General features: G+C 40.6%; 1 protein-coding gene across 6 annotated transcripts in view; it reads right to left on the bottom strand.

The window, feature by feature from the left end:
• Positions 1-22187, bottom strand: part of Epsti1 (epithelial stromal interaction 1 (breast)) — a 98418-nt gene that overhangs the window by 43025 nt on the left and 33206 nt on the right. For all 6 annotated transcript variants that reach the window (XR_003950815.1, NM_029495.2, NM_178825.4 and 3 more), the window contains exon 6: positions 19697-19770. Coding sequence is in view for 5 of the 6 variants with exons in the window: in NM_029495.2 (NP_083771.1) it covers positions 19697-19770 (74 nt within the window). In the remaining variant the exon portion in view is untranslated. The remainder of the gene's footprint in view (positions 1-19696; positions 19771-22187) is intronic.

Below are 22187 nucleotides of genomic sequence, written 5' to 3'. Positions count from 1 at the left end.
CCAAGGAAGTTCCACTGCAGCTTTCTTAGGACAAAAGCTTTCCAAATGCCCATAGTAAATGCTACCTGTGAGGAGCTGTAAAACTGAGACTCATCAGTGGAGTGTCTTAGAAATCACCGGGCCCAGGCCTTCGACTTTCCAGCATGTCTGGAGTGGAATCCAGAAATCTGTTGCTTAAAAGCACCCACGGGGTGATCTTAAGAGCTACCACATTACTACAGATGGGTATTTAATACACATAATTATCTTAGATCCATATGATTCTGACTTATGAATAATTCATGTTATAGAACACAGTTGGAAATAAAACTTCAGTGTATCTCAGAAACTGTCTAAGTGCTAACAGGACACTCTGCCTCTTCCTTCCAAACACTTCGCAAACCTAACTGGTTCTGGGGAGTCTGGGTGAATGAGTAATCACCTTTTCCTTCACATGGACAGCGGATGCATCCTGAGTCTCTGCTAAGGACTTTGGAGGCATTATTTCCTATAACTGGCATAAGCAAAAGATAGTCACACATCAGTTGGCACTAACAGAGCCTGTGCAATAAGAATCCAGGAGAAACTGGCCCATCATAGGCATGAGTTCCATTTATAAAATCAGAAGGAAATGATCTAGTAATGGGAGGGATGAATTTTCCTAAATTAATCCTGTATTTAAAATAATGATTTCAACTTATTTAACAGTTTTTTAATGCTTTAACTTTTCATCACAAAAGTAATACATGAATATAATGAGTGATTAAAAAGGAATAGAAAACAGAAAAGTGTATGTAATAAAATAATGATGTCCTAGGTAATACTGCTCTCAGTATGAATTGTTTCATATGTATTTTCCTGGGCAATTTCTGATTATTGGTAAACATTTGTTTAGGGAGATACAGAAGTAAGGCATGCTTTACTTCAGGGGATGGCAATTAGGAGGGAGCAGAAAGGCCAGATCTTCTTAAATGAGTTTCTCTGGGCCTTGGCATAGAGGAGATAACACTTTCTTGGTCCCCTACAGCTGTATCTGAGGTCTGGGCTGAGAGAGCGAGAGCAGATGGCTCGGCCAGGCCTGAAGTGGCTCCTTTATGGTTACCCACGTGGTTCCTAGTACTCTTTCCTCTTGCTTGATGGTGGCACTCAAAGAAGGCTTGAATGATGCTTGCTAAACAGGGTAGAGGCTCCATTTGCCTGAGCTTTCCACTGCCAGAGGACAATGGTTAATCTTCGGAGTCACATACTAGACCTTATCGCTACCTGGAAGACATATTCTTCTTGATTATTGAGTTGGGTTTGTTTTGTTTTGTTTTGTTTTGTTTTGTTTCACCATAGCTTTTTTTTTCTCTCACTAAAGAGAGATACTTTCCCCCCTAACTTGAATACTATCATCATGTTTTACTCTGACTTTTCTGAATGAAGTCCATCCTTCAAATTCCATTCATATTACTTTTTACATATCTAACTTAATCCTTTACCAGCTAAATACAGTTTTACCACATTCTTACTCATGAATACTTAGGTTATTCTAGTGAGCATCACACTATATACATCTATGTACATATAATATTATACTGAGATATGTAAATAGAAGTTATTGTCTAGTATATGTTCATATAGATATCCATATTTAAATCATGCTTAATGATGTCATGATGCTATATATGAATCAGTGTTACTCCTAAAACTATGTGTATTGAAACTACCAGTTTGGAACCACACCTCTTTCAAGTGAGCATCAATCCTTGAATATTTTATTGATCTCAGGCACCTTCAAATAACATAGACTTACCCATTGATAAAATTGAGACTGTAAACTTTCCCCAAAGGCTCATGTATTAGAAGTTAGTCCTTGAGTGATATTACTGATGGGTAGTGGAACCTTTTAGAGGAGGTCTCTAAAGGGAGGTCTTTAGGTCTTTGTTGTGCCCTTGAAGGGGATCATGGGACTATAGTCTTTTCTTCTACCTTCTCTTGCTTGGCCAGAAAGGTAACAGTTTTATGTCACCATGTACTTCTATCAGGATGTGGTACAATGGCACAGGCCTAAAGCAACAGAACCAATTGACTGTAGATTGCACCCTCCAAAACTGTGAGGCACAAGAATTTTTATATAAATTTAATTTTAGTACCTCAATTATTTTATTATGATAATGGGAAACTAATGGGCCCATCACCCATTACCACTCCATATTCCAATCCTACACTGCTCTGGATATCTGCTCCCTCTCCAAGCAGCCTTCTAGAACTTTCTGCCATGAAAATTAAGATCTTCAACAACTAGAATTCAACAACTTTATAGCTGTAATGTTGTATCAGAAGCTCAGTAACAGCACCTTCATTATGCCTCCACACACAAACATGCACAGATACCACACACATACCATATAGAAACTTTTTTTTTAATTTTCCTCAAATATTAAATCATTACTGGGTAAGTACCAAAGTAAAAAAATAAAGTTTTCATTACATGCCACACATGTGAATATTAATAAATTCAATGAGCAAAAGTTGAAGATTAATAGGATATTCATATAATATTACAATATCGTGATGTAGACACGTATCAATTATAAACAGTGACTGCATCTTCACAGTGCAGACTACTTTAACTAAACAGCCAAAATAACATCAGAGTGGAAGGGATATAAGTGTCATGGACCTTATGATAGGATGCAGCAAGAGTGTGCATCATTCTATATGGGACTGCTTATTAAAATATATATCTTTAGTCTAATAGTGTCAGACAGATGCAAATGGAAGGCTGTTCAAATAATAGAACATCACGGATAGGAGAAAACTAAGGGGTCATGGTGAATAGATGGTTTTTTTTTTTGTGATCTTAAATCAGACCCTGAAATAGAAAAGAGACTTGGAAGAAAAATTGCAAGTTTCTAACCATGTGTTTTACATATATAGTACTATGCCAATGCTAATTGCCTGATGTTGATAATTATACTACAGTTACATAGGCTATTAAATTCTCTTAGATGAAGGTGTCAATGGCAATTATACTATTTTTGTATCTTGTTTTTAAGGTGAAAATCATTTCAAAATAAAAGGGGAGGAAGGTCTTCTCTTCATGTATCGCTTGAAGTCTAACTGTATTTGAGAAAGTGCTTCCCCCTTGCTTCTGAACTAGCTGCTGTCCTTGTCACTATTCCATTGCTGGGGAGAGATTTCATGACCAAGATAGCTCTTTAAAAGGGACATTTAATTGTGTGTGTGTGGGGGGGGGTGCATGCAGTTTCAGAAATTCAGCCCATTATCATAAGCCAGGGAGCATTACAGCATACACGCTGGAACAGTAGCTCAGAGCTATATCTTGATCCATTATCAGAGACAGACAAAGACAGAGAGACAGACAAAGACAGAGAGACAGACAGACAGATAGACAGACAGACCCTGGAATGGGCTTTTCAAGCCTCAAAGGCCAGCCCTCAGCGAAACACTTCCTCCAGCAAGACAACTCCTAATCCTTGTAATCCTATTAGAGAGTTCAACAACCTGGTATCCAAGGATCAAATCTATGAGTCTATGGGGGCCATTCTTATTCAAACCACCACATTGTAGTCTGGTCCTCCATAGACCTGTAACCGTATATTCATACAAAAATATATTCAATCCAACTTCAAAAGTCCCCACAATATACAGTCTCAACATCGTCTAAGTGTCCAAAGTTCAAAGTCTCTTCTGAGACTGAAGGCAATCTCTGTTAGCTGTAAACCCTATAAAAGTTAAAACAAGAACAAAAAACAGACTGCACACTTCCAACATACAAAAGCACAAAATAGGCATTACCATTCCAAAAGCGAGTAAGGGGGCATAGTGAGAAAATACTGGACCAAAATAAGAACAAAAGCCAGTAGGGCAAACCAAACACTGCATCTCCATGTCTGATATCAACATGTTCTTCAGCTATGTTAACTACAACACACTGCGTCTCTCCTTGGAATGTATCCCATGATGCATTACCACCATTTTGGGCTCTTCAGACTTTACCTTCTTAGCTTCATGACATGGCCTCTCTAGGCCTCCATGCTGAGGCACCTCTGACATGCACCTGGCCTCGGAGGCTTTCCTCAGTCACAGAGGGAGATTCCACACCCCCTTTCTTGTATCTTCGACTCTGAAGCCAGAACCATGTGGCCAAAACTGTCAAGTTCTGCTGCTCGATGGTGCTGGAACATGGCCCATGTTTCAATTTTATTTGCATCAACCTTCTGTGTGGCTGATGGTTTCCTTCAATATTTACAATTCTTTAAAATTCCTTTTCCAAAGTTAGAAGCTGACCTGGGTGGGGTCTTTTCCTGAGGTCACCACTCCCTTTATTCCATTTAGCCTCAGGATTTTCTTTAAACTTTTTATCTCCTTAGACTGTCTTGAAATCTCTGGGATACCGTGAATCCAAAACTCTTCAATTTAGCCTAAGACCAAATTTTAGAATAACAGCGAAATGCAGCCAAATTCTTTGCCAAAATATCACAGGAATGGTTTAAAGCACCCAACTGTTTTCCTAATCCGAAGTACCAAGTGCACGGTCTGCCAACAAGCAGCGTGCTCAGGCCTGTCACAGCAATACACTGTTTCCTAACTTTTGTCTTAATCACTCTTATATTGCTATGAAGAGATACCATGTCAACTCTTATAACAGAAAGCAAGTAACTGGAGTTGACTTACAGTTTCAGAGTTTAGTCCATTGCCATTGTTGTGACAAAATAAAGAACAAAAGCAACGGAAGGAAGGAAGTCTCTATTTTGGTTCACAGTTTGAAGATATCATCCATCACAGGTGAGAAGTCATGGTGACAGGACCTTGACACAGCCGGTGGCTAACACTGCATCCATGTTCAGTAGGCAGAGAAGAGATGATGTTTTCCCCTCTTTATGAAGCAATCAGGGCTCCCAGCCAATGCAATGATGCTGCCTATATCAACTAACCTAATGTAGATGATCCCTTACCCACATGCCTAGAGACTTCTCCTTATTAAGTCTTGATTCTATCAGGTTGAGAATATTAACCATTGTACCCCTTATGTACCATTTCTCATGTGCATGCCCCCCAGGGCCTGAAATGTTCCTCTTTGCCCCTTGTCCTGTTGGTAGACCATTGCTTCTGCCTGACTACTTAGAAAAACATTCACTTCTGTAATACCTGCAACCGTTAGAATATAGCATCCTCTTTGCCAGTCAGCTTTCCTGGCCACCATTTCTCATTTGCAATGCATTCACCCTCCCTCCCTGCAATGGCTAATCTCAAGAGTCAACTTGATGAGATTTAGAATCACCTAGGAGACAAGCCACTGGGTATGCCTGTGAGACATTCTCTCAATTGGGTTAACCAAGGGGTAAGATCTACCCACTATAAAAGGTTCCATTCCCTGGGCTGAGATTCTGGACTATATAAAGAGGAGAAAAAAGAGTTGAGCATAAACATTTTCTCTCCTCTGTTCCTTGAGTGTGAATGCAAGGTGACCAGCCACCGTAAGCTTCTGTTGCTGTGACTCTGCCACCATGGCAGACAAGACCATCATCTTTTAGCCAAAGTAATTCCTTTCCGCCTCAAGTTCCTCTCATTGAGCTATTTTACTACAGCAACTGACAAAGTAACCAAGACACTCCCTATGTCAACAGCTGTCATCAACAGAGATATCCTACTTTTCCTCCATAAAGGCACTTTCCTTCCAGTACACCTACCTGAACAGATCTCAGGCCAGACTGAGTCAAACCAAATATTCTGCCAACCACATCTCTATTTCTTCTCATCTTTCTCATCTCAAACATCTTTTCTCTACTTTGTGTAAACCACAGACTCCTAGAGTATGCTGGTCAGCTTTCTATTGCTGTGGCAAATACCTGGGAAAATTTCATGTTAGGGAAGAAAGTTTTATGCTGGCTAAGGCATCAGAAGATTCTATCCATGGTCGCTTTGTCCCATCGAAACCAAGATAGAACATCTGATAGGAAGGGCAGGGCAGAACAAAGTTGCTGATTTGACGACTCTTGGCAGTCATGCAGGAAAAAAAAGAAAAACCAAGAGATGATATAGTCCCCAAGGGGACACCCGACTGGTCCATTCCCCTCACCTTAGGTCCTAGTTTGTAAGTATCAATCATAATTCTATTCCATTCCACTGGTGAGTCTCTCTCCTCTAAAATGTACGTATCCAATCTTACACCTCTCAGCTGCAATCTCTTTATAGTTTGAGAGTAGAGAAAAACAAGTATTATATCTTTCCCAAAACTGAAACTCCAAATCTCATTCTCTCTTTGTCCCTTCTCCTTTAAAAAACAATTTTTTAGGACTGAGAATAAAGCTGCATGGCTCAGTGGTAGAAGATTAGTCGGTAATGCAGAAGCTCTGGGTTAAATATACAGTTGTGCATCAATATTAGTGTATACACACACACACACATATACATATATAGTGTCTCTTTTCAACCATTGGTTAATCCCTTAATTTTATGTTGTCATTAACCTATTCTGTCATCCTTAAGAACTTCTTTCTTAAACCAGGCGTTGTGGCGCTCGCCTTTAATCCCACCACTCGGGAGGCAGAGGCAGGCAGATTTCTGAGTTCGAGGCCAGCCTAGTCTATAAAGTGTGTTCCAGGACAGCCAGGGCTATAGAGAGAAACCCTGTCTCAAAAAACAAACAAACAAACAAACAAACAAACAAAACAACAACAAAAAAAACAAAACAAAAAAAAAGAACTTCTTTCTTCCCTTTCCCTTCCCTTCCCATCCCTTTCCCTTCCCTTTCCCCTTTCCCCTTTTCCCTTTCCCCTTTTTCCTTTCCCCTTTTTCCTCTCCCCCTTTTCCTTTCCCCCTCTTTCCCTTTCCGTCTTTCCCTCTCCCTCTTTCCCTTCCTCCTCCCCTCTTTCCCCTCCCCTTCCCCCTCCCCTCTTTCCCCTCCCCTCCTCCTCCCCTCTTTCCCCTCCCCTTTCCCCTTCCTCTCTTTCCCCTCCCCTCCCCTTCCCCTCTTTCCCCTCCCCTTCCCCCTTCCCCTCTTTCTTTCCCCTCTTTCTTTCCCCTCTTTCTTTCCCCTCTTTCTTTCCCCTTTCTTTCCCCTCTTTCTTTCCCCTCTTTCTTTCCCCTCTTTCTTTCCCCTCTTTCTTTCCCCTCTTTCTTTCCCCTCCCCTCCCCTCCCCTCCCCTCTCCTCTCCTCTCCTCTCCTCTCCTTTCCTTTCCTGTCTCTCTCCTGGTGAACATTGTTTTATCATTACACAGACAATTTAGGAACGCTCCCCCTATTAACTGCATTTCATTGTTCTCTTTCTCAAATTCAGGAGTTTGGCATCTCTCCTTCTACCTCCCTTTGCTCTAGTTCCCCTCTCACCCAAATCTCTACTTCCTATCACAGGTAATTTCTTCACAGTCCTAGACACTGTTCCCCTCTCATTCAGCATCTCAGGAGCAATGGAGGATTGACAAATCCCTCCTCTCAGCACTGACTCCGTCTTGATTCCCATGACTCCATACTCTATACTCTGCCTCTCAGATCTTCTTCTACATCCACCTGAACTCTAAATGAGTTTAGTTCCTGTAGAGATGGCCCTGGGACTCTGCTTAAACCCAGTCTGTCATGAGTGATTTTATGCATATCATGTCTTAGATTTACATTGCATGCTAGTAATTTTCAGACTTATGCATCCCATGTATTTACTCACAAATTTGTATGTGCAACTGCTCATTGCACATCTCGCAGAGATCTCAAGCTTAGTATGTATAAATATTACACATTGATCTTTTTTTCTAAAACCTTGGTCCATTCCTTATCATTCCCATCTCTGTGTTTGACACCACCACACACCCAAATATAGCACATCTTTGGTTCTTTCTTTTCCCTGCTCCTATACAACAGCCTATCCCACTGACACTCCATACAGATTCTCCATACAATAGGTATTTGTTCTAATCTCTGCCTAGAAGTCACCCTAAGCAAAGCTACCATAAACCCCTACCTAAACCTCTATATAATGTCATTAATAGATTCTCTATTTTACTCTCATCTCCTCAGATACAGTCTCAAAACAGCTGAGTAGTTACTTCTTTAAAATGAAAAAGGGAGGGATAGAGAGAGGGGAGAGAGAGGGAGGGGAAGGGATGATGATGATGATTCTGGTGGTTTCCCCATAAGAATAAAATCTGGTTTCTTTATGGTCCACCTAATCTGTCTAGCTACTGCCTATCTCAGCAAATTCACAACCTCTCCTCTAATTTCACTTCAACTGTAATATACAGCTTCTTTTTTGATCACTGTATGATCATCCCTGAGCCAAGAACCTCTGTCTTGGTTGCTAGCATGGCCAGACTTGACTTCTCCTCTTAGCAATAATGGAGAACTGAAAGTTCTCTCCTTTTGAGAATGTGTCTCTCTTGATTTTCATGACCCTATCACTCTTCTTCTCAGATGTTCTTCCACATCAATCAAAACTCTAAATGATAGAGCTCTTCTACCCTGGATCTTCTCTCAAATCTACCGTCTTTCCGAAGTTATGGTCATCTACCTCCATGGATTATAGCAGCATAGCAATTTCTAAGTCTGCATGTCCTGCACATTTGCTCAAAATTTGCATATGTTCCAGTGTCAACTTCTCAGGGAATCAGGCTGCCCCTATTATACTAAGGAGATTCACTCCTCTGAGTCCCTTTTCTCTTGGTCACTGTATATCTCTCCACCCCTGTGCTCCATTAAAGAATGACCACCACCTGTGTATATCTTTGGCAACCTGTCCATAATCTAAATTTCCACATTTAGTCATGGAATAATATTCACTTGCTCACAGAATATTCACAGAACCTAGGACAGTGCTGGGCACATACTAGGTACTCATTGTCAATCAATGAAAGCATGTTTCCTGATGCTTTTTATCAATACATTGATACTTTTCTCATTGCAATGACAAAATTTGTATTTATGCTTTCTAAATATTTTCCTCTTGATTGCTTATTTAAGAACTTTTGTCAGTTTTCTTAGAGTTAGCTTTTTCATATTGTGGAAGAATTTCTTGTGAATTGGGTCTTTATCCCACTATGTTTTAGGTAATATTTGCTTTTAGATCATCATTTACATGTAGTTTTTGTTCACTATGCCTTCCACTATAAAGTTGAAAGTATTATGTTCTTAAGTCTTTTTATTTTCTTCACTGCTTCTGGGATTTATATAATGTTTAGAAATGAATAAACCCCAAAATTACAACATATCATTACATTCTATCTATGTTGGTTCAATACAATTTGTCAAATCATCCATCTGTTTGAGCCTGATTTTAAGAAACACTTCCTTCCACAGAGAGCTAAAGTCTTAAATACTGAATTCTCACGTAACTGTGGATCTCCCTGTGGAGTTTTTAGAGTATTTAATGTATCTATTTATCTATTGGTTACAATACTAGTAACATTAGGCTATAACTATCAGTGTTTCAAAATTCATGGTTTTCATCATAAACTAATTTCAGTTTTGACTTCTAATTTTCCACATTAGCCATTTAAAAGAATATTTAAGCTCTTCATAGTGAGTATGATACCCATAATCCCAACACTCAAGAGGCTAAAGCAGAAGGATTGTGAGTTCTAGGCCAGCCTAGGCTAGACTTTGTCTCAAAACTAGGATAAGAGGTAAATGTGGGTATTTAAATTCTTATAGCTTTAAAGTGTCTTACTGCACAATTTCTAGTTTTACTATGTTTTCAAGAGTTGAGGATCTCCAGGATTTGGAGAGACATTTGGAATGGACTGACAGTGTCTGAGGTTCCAGCCCAGGTTGGTGCTATAGAAGTTAACACAGCGTTCACAAGGAATGCGTTCTCATATACCAGGTGCAGTGCTTCATCGTCATGTGAAGTAATTGTTATTCCATTCCTTTACTCCTGTGTCCTTCTTTTGATTGATGTATTTCCATGGAGAATTAGCTAAATAAATGAAGAATTCAGTAAAGCTACACTCGGTATTAGAGATCATAATAGGATTTTGTCTACTTTTTTGTATCCTACATACATTTCAAGTCATTGTTACTAAAGATTTATGTTTCATTTTTTTTGAGATTATGTATTTTATCTTCATAAAATATTGAATGCTTTTCACCTAGAATTCAATTTGTCTCATATTAATATTGCTACATCTGCTCTCTTTTGTTGGCATTTATGGATATATTTTCCATGCTTTTGATTTTTAACTCTTTTATTGATGTCCCTCATAATAGCACAGTTAGATATTTATTTTTATGCTGCCCAAGAGGACTTTTAGAAATATATAAACATGATTTATATACCTTTTATAAGCATTAGCTTGTTAGATTTAATATTTTCCTTTCTTGTGTTTTACTGTAAAAATTCAACATTTTCTGCATTTTGCGTGGTGACCACATTGTCACTTGCCCCACTTTCTCATGGTTTTCTAACCCAGCTTGTACAAAGGGTTAACGTGCACAGTAAACACATGTGCAGCAAGCTTTCCATCAGCATCTGGAGTCCACAGGCCTCTGAGCATATGCCAAAGGGAACCGAGCTTAAGCCCAGCCCAGCCCCTTCTCTCCCATTTGTGTCTCTTCTATGGTAAGAATCCTCCAGGCTCTGAGCTTTATCTTGTTCTTGCTTAGGGAAGAGCATGAGAGAGGGGAAAGAAGCAGAGGAAAAGGGGGGGGGGGAAGGAAACTGGATACATGTTTGAACCATAAATCTTTTTGTTTTCCTTGACATTTTCCTGCCATGTCAAATCTTCCTCCTTTGTTTAGCTATTTGTCTAGAGTTCCTTTTCTGGTAGGGTTTTGTGGTTGTTTTGCTTTGTTTTTGTTTTTTGTTTTACTTCAGAAAGGTTTTTAGAACCCACATGGAAATGATAAAGTTGGCTGTGCCAGGGAACTTGTCTCCAGGATGGACACACACACCAGGGACATTTTTTTGGCCCTAGGGCTGCCTTTGTGACTCTCATGGATTCAAAAAGTGGTTCCCAGGTGGAGGCTCCCAAATTTCCACTGAGAAATTTGCACGAGTGTAACGCAGTCTGCTCTCCTTATGGCAAGGCCTGAGCAGTGGGGTCCCCACATGGCAAGGACCTATGAGCATATCAGTGCAGACTGTCCTGGCCTTTTCTGAGACAGTGCTTGATTCACTTTTGCCCCCCACCCCTTGCATTCTTGGCTTTGCTATTGGAAGTCTTTGCTTTCACTTTATCTGCAACAAACATTTCCCCAGAACCAGAACAAGGAAGATCAAACTATGATTCATTCTTGTTTGTCTCTGAGGATTGTGGGAGTTTGTTAATAACACTGATGTGATTGAGTCAACACAAAGCCCTAGTCTGGGTACATCAGCTAACATCTGGATGCTCTCTTCTGATGTAAACTTAGTTCAAATGACAATTTGCCCACCAACCTCTTCCAAACAACAATTAGTTGATTATCAAAATGTTAGAAAGATCTCGCTGAATCACTGGGAATACTCAGAGGTGAGCCAAGCAAGTGACTCAGGTCACTAATTTGCTGAGAGCCCTGAGCATTAGAAGAATTAGATCTCTTGATTAGGATATAGGGCGATGCTAGGCACCAATAGCTAAGTCAGAATTCCCTGGGTATGTAGTCTATCACTTCTCTATACTGTAACCCCAATTGCTACCAACCACGGTCATTCAGTTATGTACTAGTGTGCTGGGTTAGATATTAACTGCTTGCTGAAGCTGTTTCCTCTCTCTTGATACAGTCCATGGGTTAGCAGGAAACTGCAGAGATTAAGGAAGAGAAGGAGAGGAGAAAATAAGGTGTGCACATTATTGTTAAATGTAGGAAGTTCTTTAGAGAGGTTGGGCATGAGATAATGAGAAAATGAATGTAAAACCTCTTTAGCTGTGAAAAAACTAAGTGTATAAATAAAGGTGGCCGGGGGCATCTCCACACCTGAGTGTGAGCTGCACCTCTTGGTCCATGTCTTCTTTCTCCTATTCTGCACATCCTCCATCGGGTTCTGAACCCCAGTGAGGCTGGACGTCAACACCCAGGGCGCCTCCTTGCTAGGCTTGTTTGGGGCTTACTCGGTCCAGCACATCACCCTGGGCCTCACATCACTATGCTGACTCTTCAGTGGACCATATCCATCAAGGTCCCCGTGAGTGGCAGCTATCAGTTGTCACTCTATTGTAACTTAAGGAAGTGGAGACCCAAAGAGGTTCAAAAACGTTCTCCAGCTAGAGGAAAGAAGTTAGAGTTTGAACTAAGGAAGTCGAGGCCCAAATACTCTTCCCTCCCAGGAGGGAAGCACTCATGCTGGGTTCCAGCAATGAGATAATCAAGTTAAACTGTTTCACAATAAAACACCGGCTAACGTATCTCTTCCATCAGTTACAGAGGAAAATAAAAATGAACCTAGCACTAATGTCTAGGCTTTGGTGGTCTCCTATCGAAGGTAAACAGTTTAATGCAATAATAATACCAGAGAGGTTGCTATGTAAGCGAGGTGTATTATAACAAGTGTAAAGCTACTCTGTACCATGTCTAAACATAGAGAAGCATATAACCTTTTGCAAACCTTAACATTGACTGGACACCCCAAACTCTGCCTATAAGGAACGACTCTCACTGCTTTGTCAATGACAGTATGGCCCCCACTCTGATCTTCTCCCATGACCGACTTTTTTAAAGTGATAAGACAATCATACAACAATCCCTGATTCCTGATAGCATGGAACTCAGAGCAAAGCTTCCTCACACCTTTCATCTGCCACAGACCCAAACCTATAAGGAGTTCCTTCTGAAATCTTACTAAGGTACCTCATGGTACCCTGCAATTCAACTATGGAGAGTGGACTTCATTTTTAAGGCAACAAGAACAGGAAATAATCAACTATTTTGGACTAGGGCATGATGTGACCCAAGCTTTGTTTTTAAAAACTAAATTAGGGGATTGTAAGATGCTCAGAGGGTCAGGGTGCCAGGTCTTACCACCTGAGCTTAATCTCTGGGACACAAATGGAAGCAAGAACCAACTGTAACTTCTACACAGGCATATGGCCAAGACACATAAAACAATAAATAAATGTGACTCACAAGTTTAAAAACTAAACTCGACAGAATTTGAGATGTTGTGGGAGTCTGTAGGGTCACCAGGGAACACAAAGGGAACAGGCATGTTATAAATTGTGAGGGGTGTGGAAGTCAGCCTTGTGAAGGAAAAAGCGGGATGGAGAATGAGGTGCCATGGGCTCCTGCGACTCCTCAAAGAGTTCCTGATCTGCCGTACGTGCATTAGATCTAAAATGGCTCACGGCACACTTGTACAATGGCAAAAAGGAACCAAGGCCGTAGCAGTGGCTGCTTCCCCTATCCTCAACAGAAGTTCTTACAGGAGAGGGTACTCCTCCCAGTCCTTCTGAGCTAGCTCATTATGCAGGGCTTTCATTGGAGCATGGTGACAATGTGGCAAGATGAGATTGGCAAATGACTTGGGGGTTTGGGATTGGCTCAAACACTGTATACAAGTTTATATGCTGGGCAATAAACTCAGATCTATGCCCTGATGCTGGCTGGTCTAACATCCTGGGATTCATTATGTGACTCCATCACCTCTTACCCCCACCCCCATCCTTGGTCCGGGTCTCACAATAAGTACTAACAAGAGAGCAGTGTTCATAGGAGCCAAAGGAGGTGATGTACGCTAGGCTAACTACAGGGTAAAAACTGATGCACCCCCACCAACACTCACCAGTAAGGAATTCCCTCAGATGGAATCTGTCATAAGCTGTTCACTTTCATGAACAAAAGAGTCACAGGGATTTTATATCTCTAAGTTCACTTCATTAGCATAAGCTAGAAAGTTATGAATAGAATGACTTTCCAGTCACCTTACCTAAATTATAAAACTCAAGGTTGGATTAAAGCCGACCACATGGATAAGGGAGCGCTGAAGCCCTTAAGTGTCTTTCAGAAGTTCCCAGGAAGGGCATCAGAAGTTTTGCAAGCAGATTGGAAGGCAAACTTGGGGCTGAAGTGTGCAAATTCAGCAGACCTGTCTGGATCCTCAGCTCTAGGAAAACTAAAATAGATGCAGATGTGCCTCTGAGGAACTTAGCGCACATAACTATTCAAGTGCAAGGAAAAGAGACACATGGCTCCAATGGTGGAAACGGGGACATTTTCCTAATATTACAGTCTTGGGGCAGGGTTGCAGGAGGGACAAGGCAGTCCTTCTTGGGAATTAGCTTGGTTACAAAAGGTTTTCCAATGAAAGGGTTTATCATCATCATCATTATCATCATCATCATCATCATCGTCGTCGTCGTCGTCGTCGTCGTCGTCGTCGTCGTCGTCATCTCCTCTTCACATCCTCTTCACATCCTGATCACAGTGTCTCTCTTCCTGCTCCCCGACCCCAACCAAAGTTTTAAGAATTGAGATCCTTCGGCTAGTAAGATAGCTTAGTGGCTAGCCTTGACAACTTGAGCTGAATTTCAGGATCCCGGAGTAAAAGAAAGCTGATGCTGAAAGTTGCTCGGTGACCTCCACGTGTATTCTGTCCCTGTGCATACACACACACACACACACACACACACACACACACACACACACACCACATCACATACACTAGTAAATTAATAAATTTTAAATAATTGAGCATCTCATTCCTATAAAAACCGTTTTGGAAATTGTTTCCTGAGAAAGAAGTATGCCTCAGATAGACCTCACACAGATAGACTCATCTCTATCCCGAGATCAACAGTAGGGTTAGCCAGGACTGAGCCTGGAGAGTGGAGGCGTTGCTCCTATCTGATGACTGGAGAAAACACTAGACTGATTTTTTTTTTTTCTAGCCTTTCTTTTGCCCACCCTAGACCAAACTTAGAACTTAACAGAAAGAACTAGAAGGTAAATTGGGTCAAGTGTAGCAAGGGCTGCCCTGCCCTCTCCAATAGTCTTACCTCAAGTCGCCACGTGGTCCCATCCACCCACCTACAAATTATCTATGTTTAGTTCCCCAAATGTGGGGACCTCAATTTGGCTGAATTACTGCCTCTATGACTGAAAAATTTCAACTACCCAAGACTAGCTATATCTGTAAAGGAGAAAAAATTGCATCTCTAGTACATTTAACCTGAAGAATAAACATTTTTTAAAGGCTCGGTGTTCACTGCGGAACCTGATATTGCATTTCTCAACTACCTGGCAGCTTCTGATGACTTTGATTTGAAAGAGCTGAGCATTTAGTACTTTTTAGGTGGTATAAATACACAATCATCTACAGTAAATAATCACTAGGAAAGTATTGCAAGTTTTAAATATTTAGCCTACTCATATGCTTCCAGAAAAATCTTCAAAGAATGCTACTTTTTCCTAATACCAACACACAATTGCCTCACCCTATCCTACCCTTGCCATCCTTGTTAAAAAGACTCAAAACCCACACGGAGCTGGGTACGGTTGCACACACCCTTAACCCCAGGACTCAGGGAGGCAAAGGGCAGACAGTTTTCAGTGAGTTCGACCAGCCTGATCTATATAGCAAGTTCCAGTACAGCCAGGGCTAAACACTGAGACCCTGTCCCAAAAGACAAACACCCCAAACAAAGAAACACACAACTAGAAAAATCAAAAAACACATAATTATGAAAGTGGCAACACTCCCAGAATGAAGTCTTATTCAAACTTAGAATACACTGGAGTCAGTGTATTATTAGACAAAAAAAAAAAAAAAAAAGAAAAAAAAAAGACACAAAGGTGGGAAATGAAATGGAGGCAGACCTTCGAGTTAGAATAAATATGACCAAAATTCATTATGAAATTCTCAAAATGAATGAATAAAATGTTTTTTAAAAAAAGAAAGAAAAAATTAAAATATTGAGATTTATGTTATGTTACGGTCTAAATAAGCTAAATCACAAGTATCTCTTTGCTGTTAAAAATAAAGGCTCTTTCACGTGTTCTTCAGAGTCAGGCATTCTTTTGTACCATTGGCCAATAGGAAAGCATCCCACCCCAACACACACACACACCAAAAAAAAAAAAATCACATTTGAATTTTTATAGGCAGTAAATAGAGACTAAAAGTAATGGTGAAAGTACTATGTCAAGGTTAAAGGCCCATTTCTACTCTCTGCTTTCAGGTTCGAGAATTCTAGAACTAATTCAGAGTTGTGAAATTGGAGTCTGTCCCCAGCCAGAGTGGCAAACTTAATGCATCATTAATCGGGTCTGCTCTCAGCCGCCAATCGAAATAGTCACAGCCATTCGATTTTTAAGGGAAAGACAGTGCTGCAGAAGTGCATTGTAGAGGTCTTTTCATAAAAACCATCCTGTGTGCTCCATCTGCATGTGCAATCTGCTTGTGTATTTTCAGCCAGCTTGCATGGGCAGATTAATGCGTACAATTAGAAAGCAACCTCACAGGCATTCAATAAACTGCCTTCATTATTACACTCAGGAGAGTGCCTTTGGTTGTCAATAAAAGCCTAGTTTTCTGCCTGTTAGCTAAATAATTGACAACACTAAAAATAATCAGAGGCAAATGAACAGAGTCAGGAACAAGGTGTGGAGAAAGAATGCGTTAAGATGCGCCGGGGTACCAAGGGTGGCCATCACACGCCTTTTCTCCGTGTCTCTGGCAGCTGGATTTTACAGTCCACTCAAGTCCACAGCTGCCCTTCTCAACAGCAAAACACATTGTTCCTGGTCTGCTGTTTGCACCACACCGGCACAGCATGCTCAAACTGGCAAGGTATCGACTCCTTTGAAAGAACCGCTTATTTGGTTTCTATTCCGTGTTCCTTTGCCTGGCAGCTTCAAGAGAATCTCATTCGGGTGTAGGAGGTAGATGGTTCCAGACCTGTTTGGTTTGCACTGTTAGGATTCTAACAGCTTTGCTAGTCCTTTTTTTTTTTTTTTTTTTTTTTAAACCTTCTATAAACTGGTTCCAAGAAAGTGCGACAACAACTTTTCTATAGAGGATCCACCTTTTCTAACAAATTCCTCTAATATTTTCAGCAGTGTAATGGTCAGTGGTTTCATCAGCTATTGGTCCCTTAATTTCAAAAGTAATTCAAAGCACAATATTCTTAAAAGAAAAAGAAAAAGACCCACACACCCTTACATATCTAGACTTCTTGTGTTCCTCAATAGGCTTTAAAAATCAATTTGAGCTACTTCTCATTTTTTAGCCGACGACTACGTCCCCTTGGCTACCGGGACTTTCATGATAAGCAGGAGCAGGAGCAAAATGCGCATGTAATTGAATTCAGCCCTGCTGGTCGGGTGAGGTGGCTGACAGCAAAGCCTTCTTTTCTTCTCCGCAGGATAAGGGTGACTGATCTTTAGCATTTAGTGAAACACAAACTCAAGAACCTGGGTTACTTTGAAAAGACAGGAGGCTGGGTGGACCAGTCTCCAACCTTTGAAAACTCCAAAAATCGACTTCTTCAACTTCGCAGCCCTGGTCTTAACTTGGTAAGGAGCAATATACAGGGTTGGGTATATATGTGTATAGATATAGATATAGATATAAATATAGATATAGACATAGACATAGACATAGACATAGACATAGACATAGACATAGACATAGACATAGATATAGATACACACACATACATATACATATATATGTGTGTGTGTATGTTATACATATATATATACACACACATATACATATATATGTATATGTATATATATGTGTGTGTGTGTGTTAGATATTTACATTATTTACATTTCAAATGTTATCCCCTTTCTTGGTTTCCCCTCTGAAAACCCCCTATCCCTTCCCCCAGCCCTGCTCACCAACACACCCATTCCCACTTCCTGGCCCTGGTATTCCCCTACACTGGGGCATAGAACCTTCATGGGACCAAGGGCCGCTCCTCCAACTGATGACTGACAAGGCCATTCTCTGCTACATACGCAGCTGGACCCATGTGTATTCTTTGGTTGGTGGTTTAGTCCCTGGGAGCTCTGGGGGTACTGGTTAGTTCATATTGTTGTTCCTCCTATGGGGCTGCAAACCCCTTCAGCTCCTTGGGTCCTTTCTCTAGCTCCTCCATTGGGGACCCTGTGTTCACATCCACCTCTGTATTTGTCAGGCACTGGTAGAGCCTCTCAGGAGACAACTATAACATGCTTCTGTCAGCAAGCACTCGTTGGCATCCACAATAGTGTCTGGTTTGGGTGATTGTATATGTGATGGATCCCCAGGTGGGGCAGTCTATGGATGGTCATTCCTTCAGTCTCTGCTCCATACTTTGTCTCTGTAACTCCTTTCATGGGTAATTTGTCCCCGCTTCTAAGAAGGACCAAAGTATCTTTTCTATTCTTGTTGCTGAGTTTCAAAACAGTTTGATAGAGACAGGCTGAGCCCAGGGCTCTGAGAACACTAGAGGGTGCTAGACTTGGGAGGAAGCACCATGCTCTAGAATGTCACATCCCTGAGCAGCTCAGCACCTGAACTAGATAGATGAATGAGGGACCAGAGTGAGTGTAGGGAACAACAAGCACTCAGTGAATGCTGGGAATCTACCTAAGAAGGTGCAAATCTAATTACTGGTTCTTGTGGGGACAAAAAAACAAAAAAACAAACAAACAAAAAAACACCTTATGGTCCCTAACAAATGAAGTTGCACAATTCCATCGGATAAGGGCTCCTGTAAGAAATACCACCCCCACGTCCCCAAAACATCCAGGGATGTTTAAGCCTTTTAGAACTTTTCTTTAATCCTTATCCTTGGCTCATTGGACAGGTGTGATCATCCTTATTCTGAAAATAATCAAGCCAACCAAACACTGAAGTTCAGAAGGGTTCCAGAGCTGAGCAATGCGGCTGAGCTCTGGAACCCGGTGGCTTGGTTCTAGCTCTACATTTAGAATTACATTGTAAAATAAAGAGTGCTTTGCTTTTGTCTTCTTATAATCAGGGCTCATATAACGTACCAAAAGTTAAGTTCGAACAGGGGTTTCCTCTTTGAACCAGTAGTTCTCAACCTTCCCAACACTGTGACCCTTTAATACAGTTTCTCATGTTGTGGTGACCCCCCCCCCCCAACCATAAAATTATTCTCATTGCTACTTCATAACTGCAGTTTTGCTACTATTGTGAATTGTAATGTAAGTATCTGATATGTGACACACCCCCGGGGGGGTCGTGACCCACAGGTTGAGAACAACTGCTTTGAAGTATGGTGCAACAGAGTAGGGTTTTCTTTTTTTGTATTATCAAAGTATATTATTAGCATATTACATATTATTACTCAGGAATCATGCTTGAAAAAAAGACCCTGGTTTATAATCATTGGTTTGGAGTATCAAAAAAAAAAAAAAAAAAAAAAAAAAAAAAAAAAAAAAAAAGCCATCTCAATTCCCAGCTAGAAAAATACAATGGTAATCAGACCTTGGCCCACTAAATACTACTTAGACAAACGCTGCTTAGATATTTCACCTCAAACACCGTCCTCCTTACAGCAACCTTCTGGAGACCAGCACAGTCAGCAGTACCCTGGAATCTAACTTATTTATAGGGGTAAATTCTTCAAATTTACTTGGATGGTTGCTCATCTGTTGACCACTGTAAAATACTTTGATGATTGTAAGCGACCTGATCTCAGATTCCCAGAGATGGTAGAGCTCAATTGCATGATTAATATAAGTACCAACCATCCAACACCCAACGTTTAAAAAGCTGTCATTCCCTAGGGCCCAAAAATCTTAACAATAAACGTATAAAGAAACAAAGCTATGATGTCATAAACTTACGACTGATGATGCTCTCGAAATGTGGCTCTTCTGATGTCTTCTTGAAGTTGCTTTTTCTCCTCTAGTTTATTACTCTGAAATTGAAGAGACCAAAACGTGATCTGTTCTGGAAGCTTTAGGTCGAATCATGACATGTAAGTTGTTCCAACCCCCAAATCCTCCGTTCTAGTGGCTACAGAGATCCTGAGGTAGCCTCCTCTCTCATAACCCGGAAGTACTACATAGACGGCCCCAAGAGCCTCCCTTAGCTCCCCTCTCACAACTTGACTGGCTAAAAAAATTACAGCATCAAAATTTCACATTTTTATTTCAGCTCAAAGGATAGCAAGACCTATTTTGAAGGAAGTGAAGTTTGTGAAATGTTCTGATGGAAATAATAGATTTCCGTACCAAGCATGTTAAATTTTTAAAAATATAACTCATGGTTAAACAGTTGGTACAAAATCTGTGTGTGGGTACACATGTGTACGTGTGTGTACGTGTGTGTGTGTGTGTGTGTGTGTGTGTGTGTGTGTGTGTGTGAGACACATTCTATCAAAATATTAAGGAAAAGGTTTTCAATAACTCAGCCCAACTCCCCGCTGACTTAGACACTTAAAGCTGTGGAAAGACTGAGTGGCATTATAGCTGAAGAAAGCCATCCATTAAGTAAAAAGAGTCCTTTTCTTAATTAGCTGCCTAGAGAGGCTTCCGGAGACGTGACTTCATATTTGATATCACTGTCACCATGGCTTTGGCACATTTTAACCTGATTTAAACAACCAAAACCACTTGCTTTTTACTTGCTGTGACACTACTGTCATTTTTTTTTTTGAATGTGCCTGAGAAAAAATAGATCACATTCTTAGACCAAAACAAAATGCAGTAAGGAGTAGAAACATGTTCTGAAATACAGAAGGAAGGTGAGGCTTTAAATGAGTTCAGAAGGAGCCACAAGGCAGCTAGGCATTAATAGTTAATAAAGAAAGAAAGAAACAAAAAAAAAAAACAAACAAACAAGTAATCAGATTTACTCAAGGAAGACGTGTGAAAGAGAAAAACAGGAAGCATCACTTTTAAACTCTGATATGAATCAGGCCCCATCATTCAAGAATGGGAAGTTTTCCCACTTTCATAGGCAAAATAGATGTTTTCCATGAAAAATCAAAACCAAACCAAAACAAAACACCCCTGTAAGGGAGTATTGTAGAGTCCATAAAATCAGTTATGCAGCTAGCAATTCAGCTGTTAATGAAACAGGATTCTAGCAAGGAAATGAGAGGGGGAACTTAATATCAAATAACCCTTATAATCTAGATAATGTCCTCAGTCCTGAGTCCAAACGTGCTGCGTTGGGAGGGCCTCTCCATCTCCCTGGTGTGGAGGCAGCAAAATGGTGGAGGGCCGCAAGCAAGCAGAGTATAAACACAATGTACTGATTAAGCCAATTGATAAAACAGATTTCTCATTTCAGCCCAAATTCTTAGATTTCATCAGATCACCCAAACATATTTGCACAAATACAAATGTGGAAGGAAACTCAGCCAGGATAAAACCACTGGCTGAGGGACAATATCTCTAAATCATATGCATTCAGTATTTATCCAATGAATGTATTATACTACATTATATAGTATGATTTATATATTTGTGATATGAACACAAAAGTACCTATCTTATAAAAGATACAGACAAGAGAACAATGGAGAAATGATGTTAAATACACCAAAGGAGATACATCCACAGGTGAAATAATAATAATTTCAGGAGGAGACCCATAGAAATATAGGAAGGTGCGACTTGAAATATGGAGGTGTGGAGACTTTTGTCATTTGTTGATTTGATTTAGTTCGTCGCAGCTTTGAGATTTCAACTTTTTATTTCACTCACGGTAGAATCCTGAACCCCATACTCCACTTGCAACAACTGTGGATTTCAGCAAAGGCATAAAAGCAAATAGATAGAAACCAAATTGTAATTTGGGCAAGTAAGAGTTGACTCAGGAGGGCTCATTACAGGAGTTGTGCAAAAGCATAAATTGGTAGACTTAAAAATAGCCCAGAAGTCACGTGTTCTCCCCCATCCTCATTCCTCGGCATCTCTGAATGCTGCCTTTCTCTTAGCCATTGAGAGCCACTGCTGGCCCCTTTCCTGCTGGCTCACTTGCACTCCTGGAATCTTAGCTTTGGAGAGGCTGGGGTTGAGACTTGTCCTCCCCCTGTCTTGACCTCCAAGCGATGCCTGGGATCACCTTTTCTGAAGGGATCACGTTGGCCTTTTCAGAAGTATGTGAGATTTAGAGATGTGCTCCTGAGTGTTCAATAGAGATGTTTCTAAGTTCATAACTTAAGACAAGCTGGGATCTACAGCACCACAAAACTTTATGGGTAACAAGAAGATGCTGGCTAATTTCAAATACATGCATAGGAAACCATGCTTATTTTTCTTTTGTTCCATGTTGCCCACGTTGGCTTCAAATTTCCGAGTCTTCCTCACTTTACTTCCCAAGCAC

This window comes from Mus musculus, chromosome 14, assembly GCF_000001635.26.
Source record: "Mus musculus strain C57BL/6J chromosome 14, GRCm38.p6 C57BL/6J".
Taxonomy (NCBI): Eukaryota; Metazoa; Chordata; class Mammalia; order Rodentia; family Muridae; genus Mus; species Mus musculus.
This window is presented reverse-complemented; position numbering and strand designations above follow the sequence as displayed.